The 24447-nt window shown below is 49.7% G+C and overlaps 1 protein-coding gene across 1 annotated transcript in view; it reads left to right on the top strand.

Moving 5' to 3' along the window:
- The window catches only part of KIZ (kizuna centrosomal protein), a 124383-nt gene extending 100205 nt beyond the window's left edge, over positions 1–24178 (top strand). Inside the window, exons 10-13 of the mRNA XM_062202250.1 lie at positions 10239–10343; positions 14258–14354; positions 21622–21665; positions 23830–24178. Of these exons, the coding sequence (XP_062058234.1) occupies positions 10239–10343; positions 14258–14354; positions 21622–21665; positions 23830–23933 (350 nt within the window). The 3' untranslated portion in view covers positions 23934–24178. The remainder of the gene's footprint in view (positions 1–10238; positions 10344–14257; positions 14355–21621; positions 21666–23829) is intronic.
- The last annotated feature ends 269 nt before the right edge of the window (positions 24179–24447 follow it).

Below are 24447 nucleotides of genomic sequence, written 5' to 3'. Positions count from 1 at the left end.
CCTTTCTCTCTGTCTCTCTCTCTCACTGTCCACTCTGCCTGTCAAAAAAAAAAAAAAAAAAAAAAAAAAGCTTTGCTAAGTCATATACTTTGTTGGAGCCTGACTGTTCTGTTGTTGCCACCATACTCTTGCTCTCCTTTGGCCCCCAGCCATGCACTCCCCATGAAGTTCATGTTTTACCTAGGCTCTACTGAATACACTGCTGTGTGTGTCATTGCTGCTAATTCTTGAGCATCAACCTTCTAGTAAATTGTTGTATCCTTGACATAATTATTCAGAGATTTGACTTTGGATAGAGTAAAGCAAGTATATAATTTTAGATAGAATCTCCCTATTGTGGTCTCCTCGTTGTGTATGTGAATGCTGGTTGTGTTTGTATGGGATACATTCCTTCTAGACTATTCCAAAGACCAGGAATATTTCAGAAGCTGTCTCCTGAGGGTTGAGGAGATACTGCATTTGAGCCTGGGCTTTGGCATCAGTCCTTATACCCCCTGCTCTGTTTTTCCTTCCCACTGAGCCACTGTATTGGGAAAGCCAACACACTACCTGACAGGGTGATCTTCAAGCTTAAATGAGATCGTGTATGCGAAAGTGCCTAGCAGATGCTAGACACTCAATATGCAGTATGTGATATGTGTTAATAATGTTGTGAACATTGGTAGTGTTACTGATCTTCTGTGTTGGCTGCCACACTTCCCAGCATTGCCAAACCAGTACCATCTTGTTTAGAGGAACCTCACAAAGCAAACTCAGAGAGGAAAAGACAGTGGGGGAATGAGGATGCATTGTCATAGAAAAAGCAATCCTGAGAAAATACATGAACAAAACAAAAAATACTCCTGAGATGAGCCCTGAGAAAGGTGTCTGGACAACTCTGTCCCGGCAGCTGCTCGCCTTCGCTGCGCTGCAGTGGCCACAGGGACAAGACCCGTGGTACTTCTCCAAGACAGCACTTCCCAGGAGTTCTCAGTTGGTTTCTGCAAGAAGTGTCCACTTGTGCACAGCTGACGATCTGACCTCAGAAGGGTGTTTACTTTATCAAAAAAGAACCTTGAAGCGGGGTTCTTGATGCTTTTGGAACTTCTAATTCATCTCATGCTCGTGAGGCTCCCCTTGGTGCAGGCTGGCCGTCTCTGCATGGGGGTGCTGTCACGCCCTTAGGTACCCTCACATGCACCTAGTCAAGGACACTGCAGAGCGCCCGATCACCAGGTGAATGCGCTGTCTCACAGGTATTGCTAGGCTGATGCAGCAGTTGCCAAAATGTTTTCTATCTAATGTTCCAACCAGAAAACACTTCAGTGAATACGTATTTTGTGGCCAAACCTTGCCCTGTTGATCTGTCTTTGTCTCTCTTTCCCTACATGATTCACAGCAGCATATAGAAGTAAAGGGATCATTTGAAAATGTGAATCTAGAGTTTCATATAACTTACCACCAATTTGATAAAGGAATCGGTACAATAACAGCCAGCAGAATTAATGGTCTGTGGAACATGCTTTGGGAAATATCCTCACATATGTGTGGAACCTTTTTGAAAGGTCTAATGGGGCACCAGTTTTCAATACACGAAAATTATGTTCAGTGTTTTCCTTAGGTTCCATCTCATGGGAACCCCGCTTTGGATGAGATTGCTTTATAATGAGTCTTCAGGTTACTCTCGTGTGACTACACACAGATGCTGTGATTGAAAGCTACTTGTTAAAGTTACTATTGTCCAGGAGTGCTCTTCTTCTGTGTGGGGTCTTTCTGCAGGTCTCTGTTTGCTTTGCAGCCATTTCAGAAAGAGATAGAGAAAGAGGCTGGGGTGAAATCCAGGGCAGACACAGGACATTGGAGCTGGGACGCTCTGAAGTCACACTGTTTTCAGAATGATGAAAGCCCTGGGGATGTTTAACCTGGGAAGGGCACAATAGCTATTCTTACTTATTTGAGGGACTGCCATATACACAGAAAACAGCACGCACAGAATGCAGCTCAGCATCAAAAGAACTTTCTAGACCTTCATTGCAGCCAAACCATGTTAAGTGCCTTTCAGGTCTGAGCGTCTGTGCTACATGTTTGAACCCCTGGGAAGCGTGGCTGCCTTCGAGGTTCACTGTGGAAGAAATGCTTGTTTCTGAGACCTCTGACATTCCTTCTAATGCTAAGAGACTGGTTCTCACTCTGTACTGATGGGATCTGTTAGACCAATATGCTTCTATCTTTATTCCCCTTTCTTATTTATCTGCCACCCCAAAACATAGGTCTTCTTGGCAGAGGGACTCAAAGAGTTGGCTGTTCCTCCAAGGGTATCTCCTTTGTTAGTCATTCTGGAAAGTGTGTTTTCTACACCCATTCCCAACCAAACTAACCATGGCCTTTGTGATCAGTTGTTGTTAATACAGTCTGCCCATTTTATTATTCTAATTGCTCTCGCTAAAGAATCCAGTAGAAATCAAAGATTAGTTTAGATACCTATGAATGTGTAGATTTTCTGTATATAATAAATTGTATGTTCTTTGCATATGCATTCTACCTTTTCTTGGGACACCTGGGATGACAAAAGACTGGTCCCTGCCTCTCAGTAAGCTTCCATTGTCTTGTATCTCCACACTAGTCTTAGAAAGTAAATGTTAGTAACATACCCTACAGCTTAACCAGGTGTGTCCACACTAGCCGTGTAGCTAGTGTGCAGGATACGGAATGGAACCCCGCCCTGTACCTCCACCTGCCTCTTGTATTTCACCAGGAAACAGCTGTGTCAGCATGTCTGGATCAGTGAAACATCAGTGGATATCATAACAAACAGCAAGCTCTGTGAAGATGCTTTTGAGAGCAAGATGAACAGAGCTGTACTTTTCCTTTCTCTTGGGCCAGGTTGGGAAGGTTGGGCTGGGGGGTGGTGGCAGCTCATAAGGACTGCCAGTGAGGCAAGGCTGAGCGTACCTAGGCCTCCGAGCGCACCTAGGCCGCTGAGCGTAGGTGCAGGTGATGGGGCCTTCGTCAGTGTTTCCCCTGAAACACTCAGGCCAGGAGGAAAGTGATGCCTCCTTGGACGATGAAAGCCTCCCTCTGAACTATTTACATCCCCAAGTGAAACTCCCGATGTTGGTAATTTTATTTGTATTCGCATTAAACTGACTTTTCAGTGTGAAGTGAATTTTAGCAGATGATGCAGTTTACGTTAAATGTTTTAGGAATCCAGCACCCAACACAGTATCTGGCGTATAGTGGACACTTAATTTGTCCATGAATGAATAAAAATGGGGATATTACAGAGTTTCCTTAAATGCTTGTTGATTCAGGCCAGAATACTGTCTCTTTCAGCCATTCACTCCACCAGTACTTTTCCCACCCACGTGCCCATCCTGGCAAAACTCATCTCCTTAAGCTCCATGTGAAAAGGGCTCTCGGCTTTTATCTCAAGAGGATTAAGCTTCTAAGAATGTCCATTCAGCCTCTCATTCTTTTGACACCAATTCTGTTGGTCAAGCTGTATTGAAAGTGGTTGCCTGACTGTGCCATTCCTCAATGATATTCTTTGGCAGCCTGGAATATTCAAGGTCATGCTAAGACAGCCATTTAGAATCTTTCCAGGAGGTCAGCGTAGATTTTCAGGGTGCTACTTGGAGTTCTAGGCAGCGTTTCCCAAAACATAACTGCTTGAGGTTTACAGCAAATTGGAAAGGGCAGGAAACACACAATGGCCAGGTTGCCATTGGTGACTGGATTCATCCTGGGAGGAAAGACTAAGCGACCAGCTTAGGCCACCAGAACCCAGTGGCATAACACCTCCTGCGCTCAGACTTTACTAGGAATATGCTTCCCCGTCTGTCCCAGAAATGCTTTATTGACAGGAGTCAGTAAAGACGTCTTACCTGTTGGGCCTGAGAAAGAGAATCCCCAGCTTGTGCAAAACCGAGGGAATCACCACACTTAACTTACTGCCCGACTGCCCGTGAAAGTCCGCATGGCAGTCTGCAGGGCACGGTCAGCCTGCTGGGGCCGCAGTCATGGGGCCTGCGGCTTGCAGTAAGTAGCCAGACAATTCCTCATTACACTGCGGGGTGGTGGCGGTACTTCATGTAGTAATTAAGGAAGAAAAGGCACCTGTCTCAGGAGCTCTGTTGATTGGATGCTTTCATAAAAGCATTCAAGGAAATGAACTCATGAATGCTGGGAGAACCTGGGGAGGGGGGTGGTGGACCCAGGCCCGAGCAGTTTCTAGGACATCCAGGTGATTTCCCAGGTTGCAGAATAGCGGAGCAGGGGTCTCCAAGTGAGACTCAGCTTGAAAGAGAGAAGAGGTCAGACTTTAGATATTTTAATAAAATTAGGGGCTGGGCAATACATTATTTTCCTTGGGCTGCTATAACAAAGCAGCACAAGCTTCGGACAACAGAAAGGTATTCTCTGTGTCCTGGATGCTGGACGTCGGAAACCAGGATGTGAGCAGGATCTCGCTCCCTGGGACAGTTTTGGGGGAGATTCTTTCCTTGCCTTGTGCAGCCTCCGGTGGCTCCTGGCTTATGGCAACGCCCCGCCTTCACATTCCTTCTCCGGGTCTCTGAATCTGCTCCGCTTAGAGGGCCCCAGCTGTTGAACTTAGGGCTCACTCAAATGCAGAATGATTCCGTCTTGAGATCTGTAACTAATACACCTAAAAGTCCCATTTCCAAATTAAATCACATTCTTAGGCTCTGGGGAGACCTGACTTTTGGCTGGAACACTATCCGACCTAGCTTCAGGGAGTGCGGAGGAGTTTATTTATAGTTTACATTTCTAGCACCCAATTCATCTTGTATAGTCATTAGGTTCTACTGTAGATGATGATAAATGTTAATATTGTCATTATATCTGAGTCCTCTCATTACTTAAGTTGTCAAGTACATATTGTGGAACATGTCACTTTAGGAAAAGCCATTTATACCAATAAAATACAGCTTTCTGATTGACAGAGTTCTGAAGCTTTGAAAAGGTAAGAAGGTCTCTTGAGTTTGAGAGTTGAAAATGCACCTCCCACAGCTGAGCCGTGTCACGTGGTGGCAAGCACTGCGGTTGTAAGTTTACATGGGAAGCAATGTTAGCAAAACTGATTCCACTGCAGTTTGGAATGTCTGTGAAAGGTCAGTGACGAGCTGGGATTTGCTTTCAGGTTGAACTGTTGAGTTGCTCTATTGAAATTAAGACTGATGTAATCTCCGTGTTACGAAGCAGCTCAAGGCAAAGTGTGTGGATTGGAAGTTTCTCTTATGTCTCAGCTCAGAGAAACCTTGGCAGTGCATCCGCAGCCCCAGGGCTGTTGCAAGTGGAGTTTATTGACGAAAGTCTGGATATGAGAAGTGATTTGGATCCAAACCTGCGCACCTCATATTCACATACACTTTTGACCTTTTATGATTATTAATTTTTTTTTTTTTTTGACAGGCAGAGTGGATAGTGAGAGAGAGAGACAGAGAGAAAGGTCTTCCTTTGCCGTTGGTTCACCCTCCAATGGCTGCTGCGACCGGCGCATTGCGCTGATCTGAAGCCAGGAGCCAGGTGCTTCTCCTGGTCTCCCATGTGGGTGCAGGGCCCAAGCACTTGGGCCATCCTCCACTGCCTTCCCGGGCCATAACAGAGAGCTGGCCTGGAAGAGGAGCAACCAGGACAGAATCCAGCGCCCCAACCGGGACTAGAACCCGGTGTGCTGGCGCTGCAAGGCGGAGGATTAGCCTGTTAAGCCACGGCGCCGGCCAATTTTGACCTTTTAAAAAGAATGCTTAAATATAGCTGAGTTTCCAGTATCTTCAGAACTGCAAAAGCACTGATAGCCTAATATTTTCTCACTTGCAGATGAGCAGGTTACTAGACAAATGATTTCTGGATTTTCAGTGATCATGTTTATCTTACAAATGATTCAAGAAATGCATCTCATTTTTATTGTATTTCACAGAAACCTGGGCCTGCAGCATCAGCAACATATCTAGTACCATGCAGAAAAAAAGTGACGGTGCCGGGAAATCCTGTGTACAGAAAGTATTTTTTCAAATTTGATTTTAGAATTTCTGCACACTTCAGATAGGAATAGTAATTACCCTCCATATCCAGAGATGCCCAGTCATTCACCAGTCCAAGGTCGTTTTTTCCCTAGCTGCAGTGATAGTATTGCTTGCATCTCCCTTTGTGATTCTTTTTCCGGGCTCAACTCTTCTCCCTCCCCCTCTCCAAGGATTTCTGCAGATGCAATGGAAGATTCTCTGCCCTGGAGACACCCCTTAGAGGCTGGTGAACCACTCGTTTATCTGGCTCTTGTAATGGGTTGTTAAAAGCACTTGTTCATCAGATATTTTCTTTTTCTTTTTATTTGTAGATTTAGAAGTATTTTAGCAGGTGTACATTTGCATATAAAAGAGAATAAAAGATACGAAGTTGAGGCTTTTTCTTTCTTCTCTCCAACATCATCTCTCTCCTACCTCCCTTTATTCAGCAGGTTTTCATTTTCTTTCTCTAGCTGTTTCTATTTTCTAGACACAAAACATATATCCAAAAAAAAAAAAAAAAACAGTCCCAGTGATCCGTCAGCATTTTGCAGGCAGAGAGACTGGGTTTTGGGCAGCATATGTAACAAAGTAGGTGAAAATAGATTGATCCTGTTGTGTCATCCGCCTGGAAATAGTAGCCAGGGATGGATTTTAACCCCGTGGAGTTGCTGCTGCACAGGACTGGCCCCTGGGGCTTGTTTTATGCTTTCAACAGCATCATTTTGTACTTTTTAAATGAAATCTTGACGCAGATTTGACTGTGTCGTAGGTGCTTGACTGAGCAATTCGAAACTGAAAGCTTGAGCATGTGTCTGTGTGTTTGTGTGACGAGAACATTCCAAGTGAAAATAATTGTATGCCTTAGACATATTTGTTTTATCTGATCATCTTCACGACTGCGTGGTTTGGGGAAGCTTAGTGTTACTAATGGGAGGGGTGTTTCCCTGAAGTTCTAAGTCACAGGATAGAACGTGAAGTCTTAAGCAGCTACCCGGTTCTCACATTTTCTGACTTCAGGGTCACTGAATTGTTTTCTAAATTATGTCCCCCTTGGAAATCTGAGAATCCGGTCCCTACCTTATTTACAACAGGCCAACTTAAACTTCTAGATGTGTTCCTTTTGCTCTTTTGTCTCTCTGTTTGCTTGATAACTGAATTTGCAGGGCAGCACAGTTTTGCTTTTAACTGTCCTTCCTTTAAAAAAAAAAAAAAAAAAAACTGGTTCTGAGTTGGCACAAACCCTGCAATCTGTCTCCTTACCTTTTGGCTTCATGAAATTGGCATCATGGCCGAATCTTCTAGGCTGGCTGAGTCATTTGAGAGCCCTTAGCAAAAAATATGCTCTTGCCTCCTGAGAGCCTGGAACCTGACCCATGTGGCTATCCAGCCCTTTTGAGGCGAAAGCTGACATCTACCTGTCTTCTTCGGCTGCATTTTACCCTGAGTGTTCTTGCACTGCTCTTAGTGATCACAAAAACAAAAACAAACCAAAAACAAAAACAAAAACAAAACTCACTGCTATCTAGCATCCAGGTTGCAAATCTGCTCTGGTTGGCCTGTGCAGTGTTTTATTTAAAAAGAATGAGGCACAAGTCTAGCAAGACCATGCCTACTTTCCCCACTTGGCACCCGTTAACTCCAACCAAGGATCAGCTGCCCCCTGCGGCTCTCCAGGATGTCACTTGTCTGTGGTGCCTGTTTGGCCCAGAAGGCCCCTGTATTCGCAGCCCCACCCTATCCAGTCTATTGGTGGGATCTGTGGTCATGAAGCCACCTCTCTGTCTCCTGACTTGTTAATTCAGGCTACCTACCCTTTAACCAACCATTGCCACGGAGAGATCAGCTGCAGCTCTGACGTGTCTCCTGCTCCATACAGACGTCCTCTTGTCCGCCTGCGCAGCACATGCTGTCCCCTCCACCCCCTCCAGGGCTTTGGCGTCTGTGGTCCTGCCTCGCTTCGTGTTTATTCCTCCAACTGAATGCACTTCATCCCTGCACCTTTGAACATTCGCTCTGCCCTGAAGCCATGGGAAGAGCGTGCAGTGGGTTGGGAGTGGGACGCTTGCGCAGCAGCCTCGGCCTTTTTGTACCTCTCAGGTCAAGGTGTCTGCCTCCCAGATGATAACTCTGCAGGGCCCCGCCCGTGACGCTGTGCCGGGGAGCAGGTGCCACAGAAGGTTTAAGGAGCCTGACCAGAAGGGGTCGGCTCTGGCTTTGTGGGCTGGCATGGCTGAGCCACTGGTCAACTGGAGGCAGATGTGGGGCGGCCTTGAAGGCTGAGACAATAGGAAGGGGCTCCAACCCTGGCTCCCACTTCCAGCCCTGAAGCCTTTGTTTATCAAGAAGCTGCTCCACCCACCCGCTCCCCCCTCCCCCCCAGCCCCTGCCACTGTTTGATGTCTGTCTTCAGTATGCTTTCCTTGACCAATTCCTTAACTGGATACAGAAATAGCACCCAGTCATTAAGACCTGGACTCCGATCCTAAAGGCTAAAAACGTTCTGGGTCGGTTTTTATAAAAACAGGACATTTTCACCTGCTTTGTAATGACTCTTTACCTTCAGAATTTCAGAAACTGATTTTTGTAATACCTCCCCCTCTCAGAATCACCTCACAGCACAGAGAACACTACAGCGCCTCCTACTGGAGGCATCCCACTGCTTGGAAATGCTTTATCTCCCAGGGTTCACACAGCGCGCGCGCGCACACATACACACATTAAGTAAAACAACATGTTTTCCCTTAGGTCTGCATTACTCCTGTTGTTTTCTTTACAGATTTGTTGAAGTACCCAGACACATAATGTCAAAAAGTGTTGCCTAGGAGTTAAGTCCTTGATCTATACGGGTTTTTTTTTTTTTTTTTTTTTTTTTGGTTTTTTTTTTTGACAGGCAGAGTGGATAGTGAGAGAGAGAGACAGACAGAGAGAAAGGGCTTCCTTTTTGGCGTTGGTTCACCCTCCAATGGCCGCCGCGGTAGGCACGCTGTGGCCAGCGCACCGTGCTGATCCGATGGCAGGAGCCAGGTGCTTCTCCTGGTCTCCCATGGGGTGCAGGGCCCAAGCACTTGGGCCATCCTCCACTGCACTCCCTGGCCACAGCAGAGAGCTGGCCTGGAAGAGGGGCAACCGGGACAGAATCCGGTGCCCCAACCGGGACTAGAACCCGGTGTGCTGGCGCCGCAAGGCGGAGGATTAGCCTAGTGAGCCGCGGCGCCGGCCTAATCTATACGTGTTTTAATTATATAGCATCAGATTCCAAAGTAAGGTAGATGCTATCTTAAATACTCAGTTTTAACCTGGTTGATTCGCAGTAGAGCAAGGTAAGTTCCATTTGTAATTTTTCACTGTGGTGGAAGTTTTAATCCAGAAATAAGGGGCTCCTGCTTGAGTTCAGTTGAGCCAACAAAAGCAAGAATGCAGCCGACTGCCTGCCCCTGGTGCTGCCAGCTCAAATCCTTTGATATCTGCACTGGAAGCATGGAAGCGGTTTTGTTTTTCCACGTCACAACGCTACTTCTCTCCTCATTCCATTCAGGTGCCCTTCAGATGTAGGGTAGTGAGGAAGACTGTACCACGCAACTCCTTCCCCTGATGTTTGTTGACTGCTTCCCCAGGAGTCTTCCCCAGTGTCCCAGCAGACACCAGTAGAAGCCCCCTCCAGGCCAAGGGCGTCCCGTGGACAGAGGCCAGTCCAAGCTGTTGCTGATGGCTCTGGACGCCTGGCTTTGCTCCTTGCAGGTGTCTGTCTCCGCGTTGGTTAGTGGGACTCACAGCTCGTCCTGCAGCTGCCACCCCTCCTGGCTCACTCACCGTTCACTCAGCCTCTCCTAGAGCTCCTGCACTCAAATCTGAGATCCTGAGAACTAGGCCAGGAACACTCCCAGGTGCCCTGACCACTGCGGAGGTCGGCTGTCCCTCCTGGTTCGTTCCTGTAGCCATAGCAAGGGCTGTGGGGAAGAGAACCCACTTTACTGTGTTGCTGGTCCACAGACCCACTCAACGGCCTGACGAATTCAGCACCTCAAATAGACTCATACAGCTTACCTTTGAGTCTTGAAAACTGGGTTCAGCTGCATTGCGTTTTGTTTGTTTTCAGAATTTCTAAAGAGTGGTAAGTCAAAAAATTAACTTGCAGGCATTTGAAAAGTGTTTACCTCTCAGGCAGAATTGAAGAAACTTCTCTGGACAGTAGGAAAGTCAGCATTTCTGTGATTTTTTTTTAATCTGTAGAAACAAAAGTCTACCAGTTGCTGAAGATGTCTACCCTTCAGGACAGCAGAAAGCGAACTGAAGATGGATTTCAGAAGGCAGAAGCTTCTGTGCCACACTTGGCAGGTAAGCGAGGGTGGATTCCGCACTGCAAGTCAGTTTCCCGGCCCAGCACTGGGCCCAGGCACTCTTCGAAGGCTTCTGGATTTTGCTTTGTAGCAAGGTATGACCAGGTCATGGACAGCTAGTGCTGTTTTTTTTTTTTTTTTTCCCTCCCGCCCTGCCGCCCCAGCTAGTGCTGTTTTATCCTTAGCAAGCAGCTGTTTGGAGGCACCATCTTCCCCCTTCCCCACCCCTACCCCTGCCCGTCTGTGTGCTGGTCCCAGACTGGGGCTTCTGCCAGACATGTCATGATGGTCCCCTGTCATCTCAGTTCCTTCTCCCCATGTCTCCTGCCTTCTTAATCATCAAACAGGTAGTGTTGTCTGGCCTGCCCCCCAACACCAGAATGTGGGGGCTTTTGAGTTGTTTTGACGTAAGTCCCTGGAAGGCTGAGTTCCTGCCTTCTATAATTTTTTTAATTTATTTTCTTTGTTGTCTTATATTTTGTTATTGTACATGTATTACTTTCAGTGCTTTTCCTTTTATTATACCTTTTTCTTAAAGATAGATTTATTTATTTATTTATTTGGAAGGCAGGGTGACAGAGACAAAGAGATAAGGAGATATCTTCCAACCTTTGATTCACTCTCCACATGGTCACAACAACCAGGTCTGAGCCAGGTTGGACCAGGCTGAAGCCAATAGCTGGGAACTCTATCCTATCTCCTACATGGGTGGCCAGGGCCCAAATATCTGGTGCATCTTCTTCTGCCTTCCCAGGCACATTAGCAGGGAGTTGGATCTAAAGCAGATCAGCCAGAACTTGAACTGGACCTCCAGTGTGGGATGCCAGCTTAACCCATTGCACCACAGCAGTGGCCCGTTTTGACACTTCTTAAGAAGAATGTTACCTCAGCTCTCTTTGTGAAAGTAAGTAGATTAACACAGACGTGCACATTAATGACTAGAATCACCCTGCCGAAGTTTCATCCATCAGAGTGAGCAGGGATTTAAAAAAAAAAAAAAAAAAGATGTATTACTTTGAAAGGCAGACTTACAGAGAGACAGGGAGGGACACTGAGAAAGAGAGTTTCCATACACCGGTTCACTCCCCCAAACAGCTGCAACAGCCAGGGCTGGGCCAAGCTGAAACCAGGAGCCAGGGGCTTCATTCAGGTCTCCTATGTAGATAGCAGGGGCCCAAGCACTTGGGCCATCCTCCGCTGCTTTCCCCAGGCCCATTAGCATTGGAAGTGGAACAGCTGGGACTTGAACCACTGCCCATATGAAACGTCGGTGTCGCAGATGGCAGCTTAACCCACTGTACCACAACACTGGCCCCAGTTTCTTTCTTTCTTTTTTTTTTTTTTTTTTTTTGACAGGCAGAGTGGACAGTGAGAGAGAGAGACAGAGAGAAAGGTCTTCCTTTTGCCATTGGTTCACCCTCCAATGGCTGCCGCGGCCGGCGCATCATGCTGATCCGAAGCCAGGAGCCAGGTGCTTCTCCTGGTCTCCCATGCGGGTGCAGGGCCCAAGGACCTGGGCCATCCTCCACTGCACTCCCGGGCCACAGCAGAGAGCTGGCCTGGAAGAGGGGCAACCAGGACAGAATCCGGCGCCCCGACCGGGACTAGAACCCGGCGTGCTGGCGCCGCAAGGCGGAGGATCAGCCTATTGAGCCGTGGCGCCAGCTCCCAGTTTCTTAATATCACAGAATTTCCTGCCCATATTCAGGTCTCCCAGTTGTTTCAAACATGTCTTCTACATATAGACATTTCTCAAGGGACACTTGTTAGAGTGCATCAGACTTAGCTGTCTGTATCCAGAGAACTATTTCCTGGTGCTGTTAGTGGTAGAGTTGGTTGCGGCAAAATTCAGTTATTTTGGTTGCCTAAAGAATCCAGTGAGCCACTACAGGTTAAAAGTCCATGGGGCCTGTGCTGTGGCACAGTGGGTTAAAGCCCCAGCCTGCAGCACTGGCATCCCATATAGGCGCCGGTTCGAGTCCCAGCTGCTCCACTTCCGATCCAGCTCTCTGCTATGGCTTGGGGAAGCAGTAGAAGATGACCCAAGTCCTTGGGCCCCTGCACCCACGTGGGAGACCTGGAAGAAGATCCTGACAACTGGCTTCGGGTCAGCTCAGCTCTGGCTATTGCGGTCATTTGGGGAGTGAACCAGCAGATTGGAAGACCTTTCCCTCTCTCTCTCTGGCTCTACCTCTCTCTGTAATTCTGTCTTTCAAATAAATAAAATAATTCTTTTAAAAAAAATCCAACACAGTGCCTGAAAATGGAAGCTCCACGGGAGTGCCAGCCTCTGAGGTGGCTATTTGATCTCCACAGACAGGAGACAGTGCAGTTTGCTGAGGTATCAAACAGGGCCTCCGTCTTGATGGAGAGATACTAACACTTGTAAACTCTTGGCTTTCGTCACCTTCAAGTTCTTCACAGTGGCGCCACCAGAATCTTAGAAAGTTTGTAGCCAACCTCTTCATTTTGTAAATGAGGTCCCCAGAGTGATTCCTGGCTTGGAGCATTATAGCTGGCTAGCAGACACACACAGCTGGGAAGACAGCACCACAAATCTGGTTTTGGTAAGTATCTTTCAGGCAGTTCATTGGACCAAAGCAAAAGAGGATTACATCTGGCATAAGTCAGATCTCTTGACTGTTGTATCAAAAATTATGCTACTATTAATATACTAGAATGAACGTATATTTTATGAACTTGTAAGGGAGATACTTCATAGGTTAGACATTCAAGCGCCACTAGATTCAGGTCCCTCACTGTACCCTAAAGCTTACACCACGTGCTTTTTGCCAGGTTCCAGGTGTCCCACCTGTAGAATCAGGCAAGCGCTCCTGACGGTGGCTGTAGTCAGTGAAGCGAGACGGTGACCTCACTGACATTTGTTCGCTCAGTGTCTTTCCAGCCCTGCTCTCCCCACACTCTTAGGAACTTCTCTGAGCTCCGGAGAGAAGCGGAGAGCACAGAGAGCAAGCCCTGTCAGAGGCGGTGGTGGGCACGTGCACTCTGAACACGGAGATTTTTTTGGTCTCTGTCCCAGGCCTGGCTCCGAGAAAAGCCACTGGAACTGCAAGCCTTAGTATTCATGTCCTTTTGCAACACAGGGAGACTCTTCTGAGCGAATACGGGCACCGGACACCGTTAAGGACGACCGCAAGGGTTACCTGCAGGCAGGCAGGTTACAGACTATGCACCTGTCAAGATGCCTTTGGCCAAGATCTCTGCCTAGAATCTTGGGTGACGGCCAGTGTGGAACCAGGCCTGTCACAGATACATCCGAGGTTGAGGATGTCCCAGAGGCGGCAGCCAGGGCTTGCTCTGCCGTCCGAGAGCACAGTGGAGACTGTCCAGCTCCCCTGGCTCCAGGGAAAGAGGCGGCCTGTACGTCCTCCTCCTCCCTTTTCAGGCCGGTTAAGGAATGGCCATGATGGTTTTCGGTGGAGATTCAGTCTCCTTGGTGGGACGGAAGGTAAAAGAATTGGCAGAGGAGTGCCAAGGCCACCAGAGTGGGTAACTGTCGTCTAGGGGAGCCCAGCACCCCTCATCTTGATGACCCCATTGTTGCCCTGTGTCATAACTGTGTGAATTAGCCAGTGCTTTGTGCCAGTCGACACCCATGCACTTAGCTGTACATCTTGGTCATTTAAAGGAGAGCTTTTTGGGTGATTTTCTGTTTTGCCTCTTGTTGCTCCCGTGGAAGTATCCGAGGAAACCCGCACCTCTCTCAGTATTCTTCCAGCGTTTCGGGCCTTGCCTCTGAAGCTCACTTGCCTTCTGCGGTTCCCCCAGCGTCTTCCTCCACTGGCCTTGGTTTTCCCAGACTGTGTGAGGCCTTTCCTCTGCACACCTTGTTCCCTTCCGCCTGGCAGCCAGTGCTCACCCTCCCGGCCTGTACCTGTGCTCTCTCCCCAGGTGTGAACGCCGGCAGCAGCACCCTCGAGACAAAGCCAGCCAACAGAATGGCTGCGGAGGCCGGGCTGTCGTCCTGTGAAGGAAGTCCTTTGTCAAGGTGAGGTCTGGAAAGGCTTTCTGAAGGGCAGCCCCAAGACAGGGGATGTCAGGACACAATGCATGCAGCCCCGACTGCACACCATGGGCCACGGCTGCAGGGTTGTCCTTTGGGTTTTTGTTTATCTAAAATAACAGTGGAAACTTTAGCGTACCTTTGAAAATGTTTGCGCCAGAGCCAAGCATTGTCTCTCGCAGCTGTTGTCTCCTTGGTCTAAGACTCAGCTGACACCTCGGTGAGCCACAAATTAGCGCCCACAGCTGCTCGCAGTGGGCCTGCTAAGAGACCACACAATGGAGGTGGGAGGGCGGGGGCGGGCAGAGCGAACACATCAGGCCTTCAAAGAAATGAAGTGACAGGTGCCTTCTTTCCAAGACGGCTGATGCTAGCCACGCCGGATGCTCGGATGCTCGCTTTTATGTTCCTGCTCCTCTCCAGGGAGGTGGGCTAGATTGTGCCTACCTTCTCTGCGACACTTCCTAGCTTATTTTCCATAAGGAACAAAATTTATCTTTTCCCAGTTGTTAAACTGCCGCATTTCTTGTAAGTTTTGGAGCCATGATAAGTGAGTTGTACGCTGAATTTGCCCATGTGAAACATTAATTGTGCTGTGACTTCAAGTCATTGAAAAGAATTTGTAGGTGGGAGTGTAAACAAGTGTCTGCTGAAATACCTACCTGTTTGCTTTAAGGTGAGTATCCTCTAAAACAGCACAGCAAGCAGGTTTCAGCGTTGCTCACTACAACGGTGCCACATCCGCATTAACAGCTTACCCCGGGTGAAATGCTGAAACAGGAACTTACGTTTCTAATGCGACAGACAGTGTTCCATAAAGTAAAATGGTTGGAGCTAGAAGTGTATTTTCTAGTGAAGGAATATCTTTGTAAAAACTTCACAATATGGTATTGTTAGGTAGGATCTGGCATATATTGAAAATGACTGGTTCTTTTAAATTCTTCCCTTTAAAAACTCAACATGCATCTAAAATACTCATTTAATTATCGGAAATTATTATTTAATGCCCGGGTTTTCATCCATGTGTTTGAAGGAATGGGACAGATGAATGGGACAGAAGAGTAGCAAAGTATTTTTACAGTTATACCACAAGTTCAGGTTCTCAGTCTCCTAAAAGAAATTTCCAAAGCCAGTGAATTCTACGGAGAGTTTTCAGGGCTTAATGTTACCATCTGGCTTAACAATACATCCCTTTAGTTCTGTAAAGATTTTTTTTGTCTCCACTAAAAAAAAAAAAATTCTTCTTATATATGTTCTTTGGACAATTTGAAAATGTGTTCAGAAAGCAGTTGTCTTTTGTGGAGCATTTTCTCTGCCTGCCCACTTGAATCTAGTCTGTGTTTCACTAACCTAAAATCAAACTCTCTCCCTTCAAACTGAAGAGCAAAAGGCTTTTGTTATTAGTCTTATTTCTCTGTGAAATTAATTTCCTAATAGATTATAAGTAATTTCAGCACCCCCTTTAAGAACACACACATACACACACACACACACGCCTTCAAGGAAGCCTTGGTTCCAGGCACTCGATAATGACCCCATGATGGAGAGGTCTGGGTGCCGAGTGGGTGAGTGTGGCGTGCTGTGTGCGGCCGTTTGGTTCTCGCGCTGGGTTCGGTGTTGATCCCCGCCCGGGGCTCTGGCAAGCTCGGGTTGTGCTGCGTGTGCGTGGCGTCACTGGAGTTTCTCGGAGGCTTACATTTAAGGATCCCACTTACTGCAGCCACTGCTCGTGCTTTATTGCTTTTACAAGTGGTCTCGAAACCCAGTACTTGAGAATAAACGTAGTGGTGCAGTGCTGCTGTAGCACTTTTAAAAATTCTTCTTTGCTCTGTTTTGTCAGTGAGCTGATGAGCAACCTCAAAAAAAAAAGCAAATAATAATAATAATATATAAAAAGACCCCGCTGGACCTAAAAAAAAAATGGCTCCCTCTGATGTCCTAGAGACAATAATTATGATGTGCTAGTTAAGCCCAAACTACAGCTGAGGGATTTTACTTTAAAGCGGCGGCTTGGGCGCAAAAATGCATTTATAGCTCTTTGTCTGCACCTCATTATGTGTGGGCCTGATTCATTAAGTAATTGGTTTGCAGTTGTTTACATGAGTATTAAGGCCTTCTTTTCAGCCGCCTTTGAGAGATACATTGTGCAAATGTTGCCTGTGATGAATGCAGAATGAGGGCCGGAGGGTCCGTCCTATTGGCTAAACAGTGCGCTCTGTTGAAAAGCCAGAGAAAGGGATTGGGTGCTGCTTTGCATAGCAATGACTTTCTTAATAAGCGTTACAGATTAATACACACAAGCTATAAAAGATGCAAAGAGATACTCTTAGCACATTTGTACATGCTCATTTCATTGTGATGGCGGCGGGGTCCCGGCGCTTTCATATTGCGTTTTTCAGAGCAGCGGCTTCAGTGCCCGCGCCGTAATAGAAGCCGATGTTTATTGTATTATAAATCACGGGCAAGTAGGCAGATCGGCAACAGTTTATTATTAAAGATTCTTTCCGTGTAAATCTTCCCCCGCCATTGTATTTGCTTCAGCAAAATCATTTTGTGGTTGAGTGGGGATGAAAGGCATAATGTCCGAAGGAGTGAGTCCTAATGAGAAGCCGCTCTCCCAGTAAAGACCACTTGTTCCCTTTTGTTCGGGGGTGCATGCCGGAGCTTCCTCTCTGCAAACATTGGCTCGCCTTACCTTCCCCAGGAAGCGCTTTGCACTCCCCGGCTCCGTCTATTCAGGGCGGAGTAGGTCTTCGCAGCCTGCCTTGGAACTTCAGCTCATTGGTGCCTGCCTCGGAACTCTGGCTTCCGGGGTGGACGAGAGAACCTTTTACCAAAAGGACACGTCATTGCCTGGGGGAGAGGTACCAGAAGTCACCCGCACCGCGCCCGCCCGGGCAGGGCCGCCGTGGGTGGCCTTCGGTGCCCGCCCTGCAGCCGCGGGCGCGACCAGTGGAGGGCGCCAGCCTGCAGCGGATGGCCTGGTGGGGGCCGGGCAGCGGCTCCTCTCGCCTGATCCCTGGGCCAGGTCCCTGAGAAAATATAAAAATGGCAAAGAACTGGCAGTACAGCGAAATAAAGATGGTTTTTTTCCGGGAGTCCTTTAGGTTCTCAAATAAAAGCACTCACCTCTATCTCCAAGCTGCATTCTCCCCAAATTAGCGAATTCCTACTCCACATTTCTTATCCTAAGCCCGCATACCTTCTCCCCGCCCCCGCGCTGAGCTCGAGAAAACAGTTGTGTGGTTACGTGAAGGGAAGTTAACAAGCTGAGCCCTGGCCGCTAGAAATAACGTCTGCTGTAGGACTCCAGATAAACCATCAGGGGGCGCTCAGACTTTGTCAAATTTAAACCCTCAGCCCGGTGGAGCGGTGGAGCTTTGAAACTTCAAAGCAGCGTTAGCAGACAATTGTCGGCACGAACATCCGGATCTTTTTTTATCCTTTCTGGATTATTTTTCGCCTCCTATTTTTCAGAAACAGAAGTATTCGGAGGCAAATTCGAGCCGAAGATGCTGTTTAAGAAATGTTGGCATTACATCTGGCAGTCAAAATCATTAACATTTTTAGAATTTTGAACCCAGGGAACATGTCCTCTCATCAGCTGGTTATTTTCAGTCTTACAATTAGCCCATGGCGTTGAGAGGAGACTTTCCACTGGGAGCCGCCCCTCGCTTTCCCCAACGCCGTGGAGACCCACTGCCAAACCCCACTGACGTGCCTCCAGGTGCCAGCGACTTGAGCATGTGGGTGTGTTTTCGTGAAGCCCAGTTCTATTGGCAGTAGGGCTGAGAGCCAGTGCGCTGGTTACAGCTGGCCGTCGGCCCCCCGCCTCCCCCAGGGCCAGGCTCAGGGGCTTCACTTGGCTGCTGTGACTTCCCGCGGAGGCTGCCGAGGCCCTCAGCCTCTTGAGCACAGCACAGCCACACTGAACACCCCGAGAGAGAGAGAGAGAGAGATTGAGATCCAGATCTTCTATCCGCTGGTTCACTCCCCAGGTGGCTGCAACTGCCGGAGCTGGGCTGATCAGAAGCCAGGAGCCAGGAGCTTCTTCCTGGTCTCCCATGTGATGTAGGGGCCCAAGGACTTGGGCCATCTTCCACTGCTTTCCCAGGCCATAGCAGAGAGCTGGATTGGAAGTAGAGCAGCTGGGACTAGAACCAGTGCCTATATGGGATGCTGGTGCTGCACTGGCCCCTTGGCCCTACTCTTACACCTGGCTGATGCCTTGTAGGCTTTCAAGGTTGAACTTGGCCTTCTAAAGCTTTCCTCAGCATGAGATCTAGCTTGTCACCACACCCTTCCAGCTTCCGCCATGGCTGCTTTCTGTCATCAACCAGTGCAGGCATAGAGGCTGTTTGCTGTACCTTGCCCTGCAAGGTTTTTGACCTATGTCTGTTATTGTTTGGGGGTCTGTCTGTCTCGCTCCTGGAGTGTGGGTGCTTCAAGGCTGGGGATCAAGAAGCTGGTGTTAGGCCTAGTGGGTTAAGCTGCTGCTTGCAATGCCAGCACCCCCAAATGGGAGCACCCGTGTGAGCTGCTCCGCTTCCAGTCCAGCTTCCTGCTAATGTGCCCAGTGCAGGAGCAGATAATAGTCCACGTGCTTGGGCCCCTGCCACCTGTGTGGGAGACCCGGGTGGAGTTCCTGGCTCCTGGCCCAGCCCTGGCTACTGTGGCCATTTGGGGAGTGAACCAGCAGATGGAAGATCTCTGTCTCTCTCCCTCATTCTCTTTGTCATTTTCAAATAATTTTTTTTAATGGCAGAGTCAAATCTGACTTGTTCTCTACCACAGCCCCACTTATTCCCTTTATGGCAGTTTTGGTATTTGCTGGGAAGGTGTATGAATGAATGAATGCATGGACAAATGAATGAACTACAGACTGACTACCCTGCCGACTCGCTCAGGAAAGGCCTGGCGAAGGCAGCTTTGCTGCCTCTTCCCCATCCTGAGTGTTCTAGAGTGCACACCAGCCCGTGTGTGTCAGTTTACACGTCGTGCAGAGCGGCTTCCATGCCACGGCCAGGGAGCTGAGCCGCTGAGACAGCCCATGTGGTCCACGAAGCCTGAACCCCTCACTGCCGCGTGCTCTGCTGAGCCCCCTCACCAGCCTCTGCGCCGTACACGATAGAAATAGTACTCTCACGCCATCGGGGAGGAGGCAGGCCCCAAGCACGTGTGAGGACGTGTGGTGGCCACATTCCCTGGCCTGCAACTTCAGCTCCTGGATGTTGTCTGTACGCAGCCCTCCAAGGAAAGGTCTCACGCTGCTCCTCTCAGCCTTGCCAACTTCCCACACATTTCACGGGAGTGTGTACCAGCTCCCTATGATTGAAATACTCCCAAAGCCACCCTGTTTAGCCAGGGGACAGGCAGAAAAAGTGGGTCCCAGGGGCGCCCTGGAGACGTGGCTTCTGGGATTCACTGTTGCCCACAATGCCGCTATGCGGTACAGCCTCATGGTCGCCTCCACAGTGGAACCCGCTGAGTGACTCGGAACATGATTTGCATATGTGATTTTCATGTGCCCCTGTTTGCAGCATTGTATGTGCCTTTTCCTTTTCTTTTTCTTTCCCTTTTTTTGAGGGGGAGGCGGGGAGCATTTCTGGATTTTTTCTTCACAGTTGGGAACGACCTGATTCTGAAGCTACGTTTGGATGCACAGATTGGTTTGCATGATGCCAGTTACTAAGTTGAGAGCCTGCAAGCAGAGCCCTGTGCTGAGTGGGGGTCGTTCACTCATTGCGCACTGAGCACCGGCCTGCCCTGGTGGGAGGAAGCGGACAGGGCTTCAGTGGAGCCCACGTCCCCCAGGGCCAGGGCTTGCACATCGAACAGCAACTTTGATGCCGACTGAGGCTTGGGGTGGGGGTTGGAGGTGGAGAAGACGACAGGAGAGCCTGACCTTGGCCCCTCTCATCTGTAAGTGGACCTTGGAGTCACAACTCAGGATTTAGGTCTTTTTGCCCGAAAGCTGTGGGAAGGTATGGAGGAATTTCAAGCAAAAAAAGTGGCATGGTTGGATTTGTGTCTTGGAACACTGGTTCTTGGCGCTGAGTGGAAAGTGGACGGCAGGGGACAGTACAGATGCGGGTGCTACCAGTTAGATGATGGCTGCGAAGATCCAGGCGTGTTGACCAGGGAGGCGGCCGCACAGCGGGAACTGCTGAACACTCGGGAAGTAGAACCACTCGGGGAGTTCCACTCGGGGAAGCAGCAGCGGCGGGACCAAGGGGCTCATTGGCTGTGGCTGAGCCAAGGAGCGGGGCGTGCCGTTGCTGGAGGGGCAGCTGTGCCCCTTGCAGAGAGGGGAGGGAGGGCCTGGCTGGGCGTGGGAGGGGGCCCCGGGAGGCTGCTGAGCCTGGTTGTAGAGGGAAGTGTGGACCGCGAGGCCCCCTGGAGGAGGCCAGGTGGAGCTCACCACATGGAACTCCAGGAAGTGACCCAGGCTGTGGGGGCCTGGCCCCAGCTCACCTGCTGCCATGCCCTTGTTTCTTTGCTGCTGCCCCATCCTGCCATGTGCTGTCCCTCGGGTCCAGCCTGTAAGCTCCTCTCCACCTTTCAAAGCTGAGCCCAGAGTGTCCTGTGCTGTCTGTACCCCCGGAAGGCAGTAGCCTTACCCACTCACTGCGGTTCTTACTACCCGGGCTGCAGGCGGCAAGTTAGCCTCTCTTGGCACCCCTACCGGCATTTTTGGAACCCACCTCTCCCCTCTAGTACGCAGCCGAGTTTCCACAGCTGATGGGAGATGGGCGATTAGTGGACAGAAAGCGCAGTTAGGATTGTTGTGTGTGTCAGCTCCCTCACCAACATCTCCCTGCATTCTAACGTGTTGGACCCCTACTCCAGGCATTTCACTGTTAGCCCAGCTGCAAGTTCAAAAGCTGCACACAGGGGCAGTGTCGAAAGGGGACCAGCACCTGCTGCCCAGCCCTTGCATGCCTGGCACACCCAGGGTGGAGGGGACCCAGCGGAGCCTGCCAAGGGGGCCACACGGGGGCTGCTGCTGATGCTGTTGCCATGGTGACACTCCCAGAAAGCATCTACACGCACCACCAGCCACAGCGATGCTCACATTCTCATGTGCTTTCAACATCTGGAAAGTAAATGAAGTTTCTGGCCTTTTGGGGAATAATGGTGCTTCTTCCCAAACATGCTCATTGAAAAAGTACTGAGAACAGTCTGGTGTTTTGTTTTGTTTTTTTTTTTTCCCAGGATTTAGATTTTTTTTTTTTTTTTTTAATCTTAACAGGGGTGAAAAGCAGAAGAACCTGATCACCAACTTGAAGTCCAATGGTAAGAGAAAAAACTGCATGCTGGATTTCATCTGTAGTTCAACCAAAAAGTTATTTGTGATGTATGGGAGTCTCCTACACCCCCGTGTGAGGACTGGGAAGTGGGCCTGTGATCCCAGAAACACGCCCCTCCCCAGGGTGGGATCTGAGGCCCCTGGAGGCACAGGTCTTTAGCCAAGGGCCACCCAGGAGCCGTGGACCGCAGCAGCAGAGCCGTTTAGTTTACAGGGCTCCCGGCCACCAACTCCAGGTCCTCCCCAGCTCCAACATATTCTCCCTGCGCAGTGCTGCCTGCCTCTCCCCATCCTCCCTGCTGCCCCACAGGAGCGCCCATGGCTCCTGGTGCTCTGGGGGTCCTGCAGGAAGCCTGATGGCTTCTCTTCACATCCGGACCCTCCCTCATCCCGTGCGTCCTCCTCCCGGCTGCCAGCATCACAAGCCTCATGACCCTTCTTCCCCTCCTGCTCAGGGGCTACCAGGGCCTGTGGGGTACCGCCTAAACTTTTCTCCATTCATGGCCTGGCTGCGCACGGGCTGCCATCCAGCTCATTCCTCCCAGAGGTCTTTGCTCCGTGGGTCTAGCCATGACCAGCTTTCCCAGGGCACGCGCAGCCTATGCCTCAGTGCCTCTGCTCATGCTGTTTCTTCTCTGTGGAGCTCCTTCCCTCCTCCTCGGCCTCGGGAGTGCCTGTCCATCCTTCAGCACCCGGCTCGCAGGGAGACTAACCCTAACCCCCTTCCACCGCGACACTGCGGCACATCCCCTTCCCAGCTGGGGCTCTCTCAGCCCCTGTCTCCTTGACCCCTAGCCCCAGCGGGGCCTCCCAGAGTGGCCACCATTACCCTTGTTACTATAGCCACCTGTCCAACCTCTGTCAGCCCCAGCTTGCTCAACAGAATGGAGACGGTGATACCTCTTGTGCCAGGCTGATGCGACGATGCAATGGCGGGTGTGCCATGTAGACTTTGGTAGTCGGGCAGGTTGTCTGGGAAGTAGGTGCTGTTGGTGCCCCTGCCACATCCTGTCAGACCCCCAGGAGGTCCCCTCTGCTCTGATGCACAGGCAGCTGCTTGTCTCTGCTTGAGGCCATCTGGTGGCACTGCAGGGGTGTGTTCAGCTCTCGCAGGGCAGCAAGACGTGCCAGAGTTGATGCCTTGGGTTCAGAGCAGCCTTCAACTGGCAGATGGCAGGTGTAGGCCAATCACACCCTTGCCCGCGCTCTGCTGGGACAGTGTGAGGAGAGTTCCACAGCCTCCCAGAGGGGTCCCCGCAGGCTTGAGCCCCAGCTGCCCACGGACAGCCCTTCTCACTAACACCCTACACCCTTTCTTGGTGTCTTCTCTTCCCTGCGTCCCTCTCCCCACAATCCTAGGAGCACCTCCCACATAAGCCGTGTGGACCACCTCCTGCCCCACACTGAACGTCCGCTGCATTGTCCTCCGCCCTGTCTTTCCCTCCCCCTCCTTGCCCTCATAACCAGAGGGAGGCAGAAGTGGAGAAGCAGGGGCCGGTGCTGTGACGTAGCAGGGTAAGCCACCACCTGCAATGCTGGGAACTTGTAGTCCTGGCTGCACCACTTCCTGTCCAGCTCCCTGCTGATGAGCCTGGGAGAACAGCAGAGGATGGCCCATGTGCTTGGGCCCCTGCACCCACAGGGAGACCCAGATGGAACTCCTGCCTCCTGGCTTTGGCCTGGCCCTGCCCCAGCTGTTGTTGCAGCCATTTAGGAAGTGAAACAGCAGATAGAAGCGTGCTTTCTCTCTCTCTTCCTCTCTCTCTCTCTCTCTCTCTCTCTCTCTCTCTCTCTCTGGAACTCTGCCTTTGAAATAAATAAATAAATCTTTTAAAAAAAAAAAATGGAGCAGTAGCCGAGGTGAGACAGTGTCAGGCCTGACAAAGCCCCCGGGTAGCCCCAGTCTGAAACCCCTAACCTGTGGCGAAGAGACGAGCACGCCAAAAGGGACAAGGGAGTGTTCTGTGTGTGGAGCAGCCGTGAGCCGTGGGAACCTGTGCGGTGCTGACACGCGCTGCGGTGCTGCCCAGGCGCAGCAGGTGGGCTCCTTGTTGGAACCTGCAGGCCGGTGCTAACCAGGCCTGCTGGGCTGAGCCGTAAACTCCGGGTCGGAGCGTGCACACTAACGAGCTGTCTGCTTTTCTCTTGCAGTCTTTTGGGGTGAGTCGGATGACAGCAACTCAGAAATTGAAGCTGCCTTACGCCCTAGAACCTGTGACACGTCCAACGATGATTTTGATGATTTTTATGATTAACACACTGTAACATCTGTTGGAAATAAAGTCTTTAGACACACTGAAACCCTGTGTTCATCTGCGACGTCGAAAGTGAACATGTGCTTCTAAGTGTTCCCGTCACCGGATGGGGAAACGTGGGCTCCCATTGCGACGCAGGAGAAGATTGATGGCGTGGATCTGAGCTAGCATATTCATTTCAGTCATGTGTCATCAAGCAGCAGAGTGACAAATGCAGGGCGCGACCAAATTCACAGGCTGGTCCTACATTTTATGTGGAAATTCAAGGGGCCCAGAATAGCCCAAGCAATCTTTCTTTTTGTTTTAATAAACAGAATGTGGTTACATTTCAATGTATAACTTCTGCACAGATAAAACCCCACAGTAATCTAAAAGGAAAAACATTTCATTTACAGTATGTAAATACTAACATTCTTAATTATAAATGAACTCTTAGAAATCAGTTACCAAGAGGCTAATGTTATAAAGGAAGGGGAAAAATAAAGGAACAGAGCAAAATGAAGTAATGTGATGA

Source organism: Lepus europaeus, chromosome 10 (genome assembly GCF_033115175.1).
Source record: "Lepus europaeus isolate LE1 chromosome 10, mLepTim1.pri, whole genome shotgun sequence".
Taxonomy (NCBI): Eukaryota; Metazoa; Chordata; class Mammalia; order Lagomorpha; family Leporidae; genus Lepus; species Lepus europaeus.
Note: the sequence above shows the minus strand (reverse complement) of the source record. Positions and strands in the feature narration are given on the sequence as shown.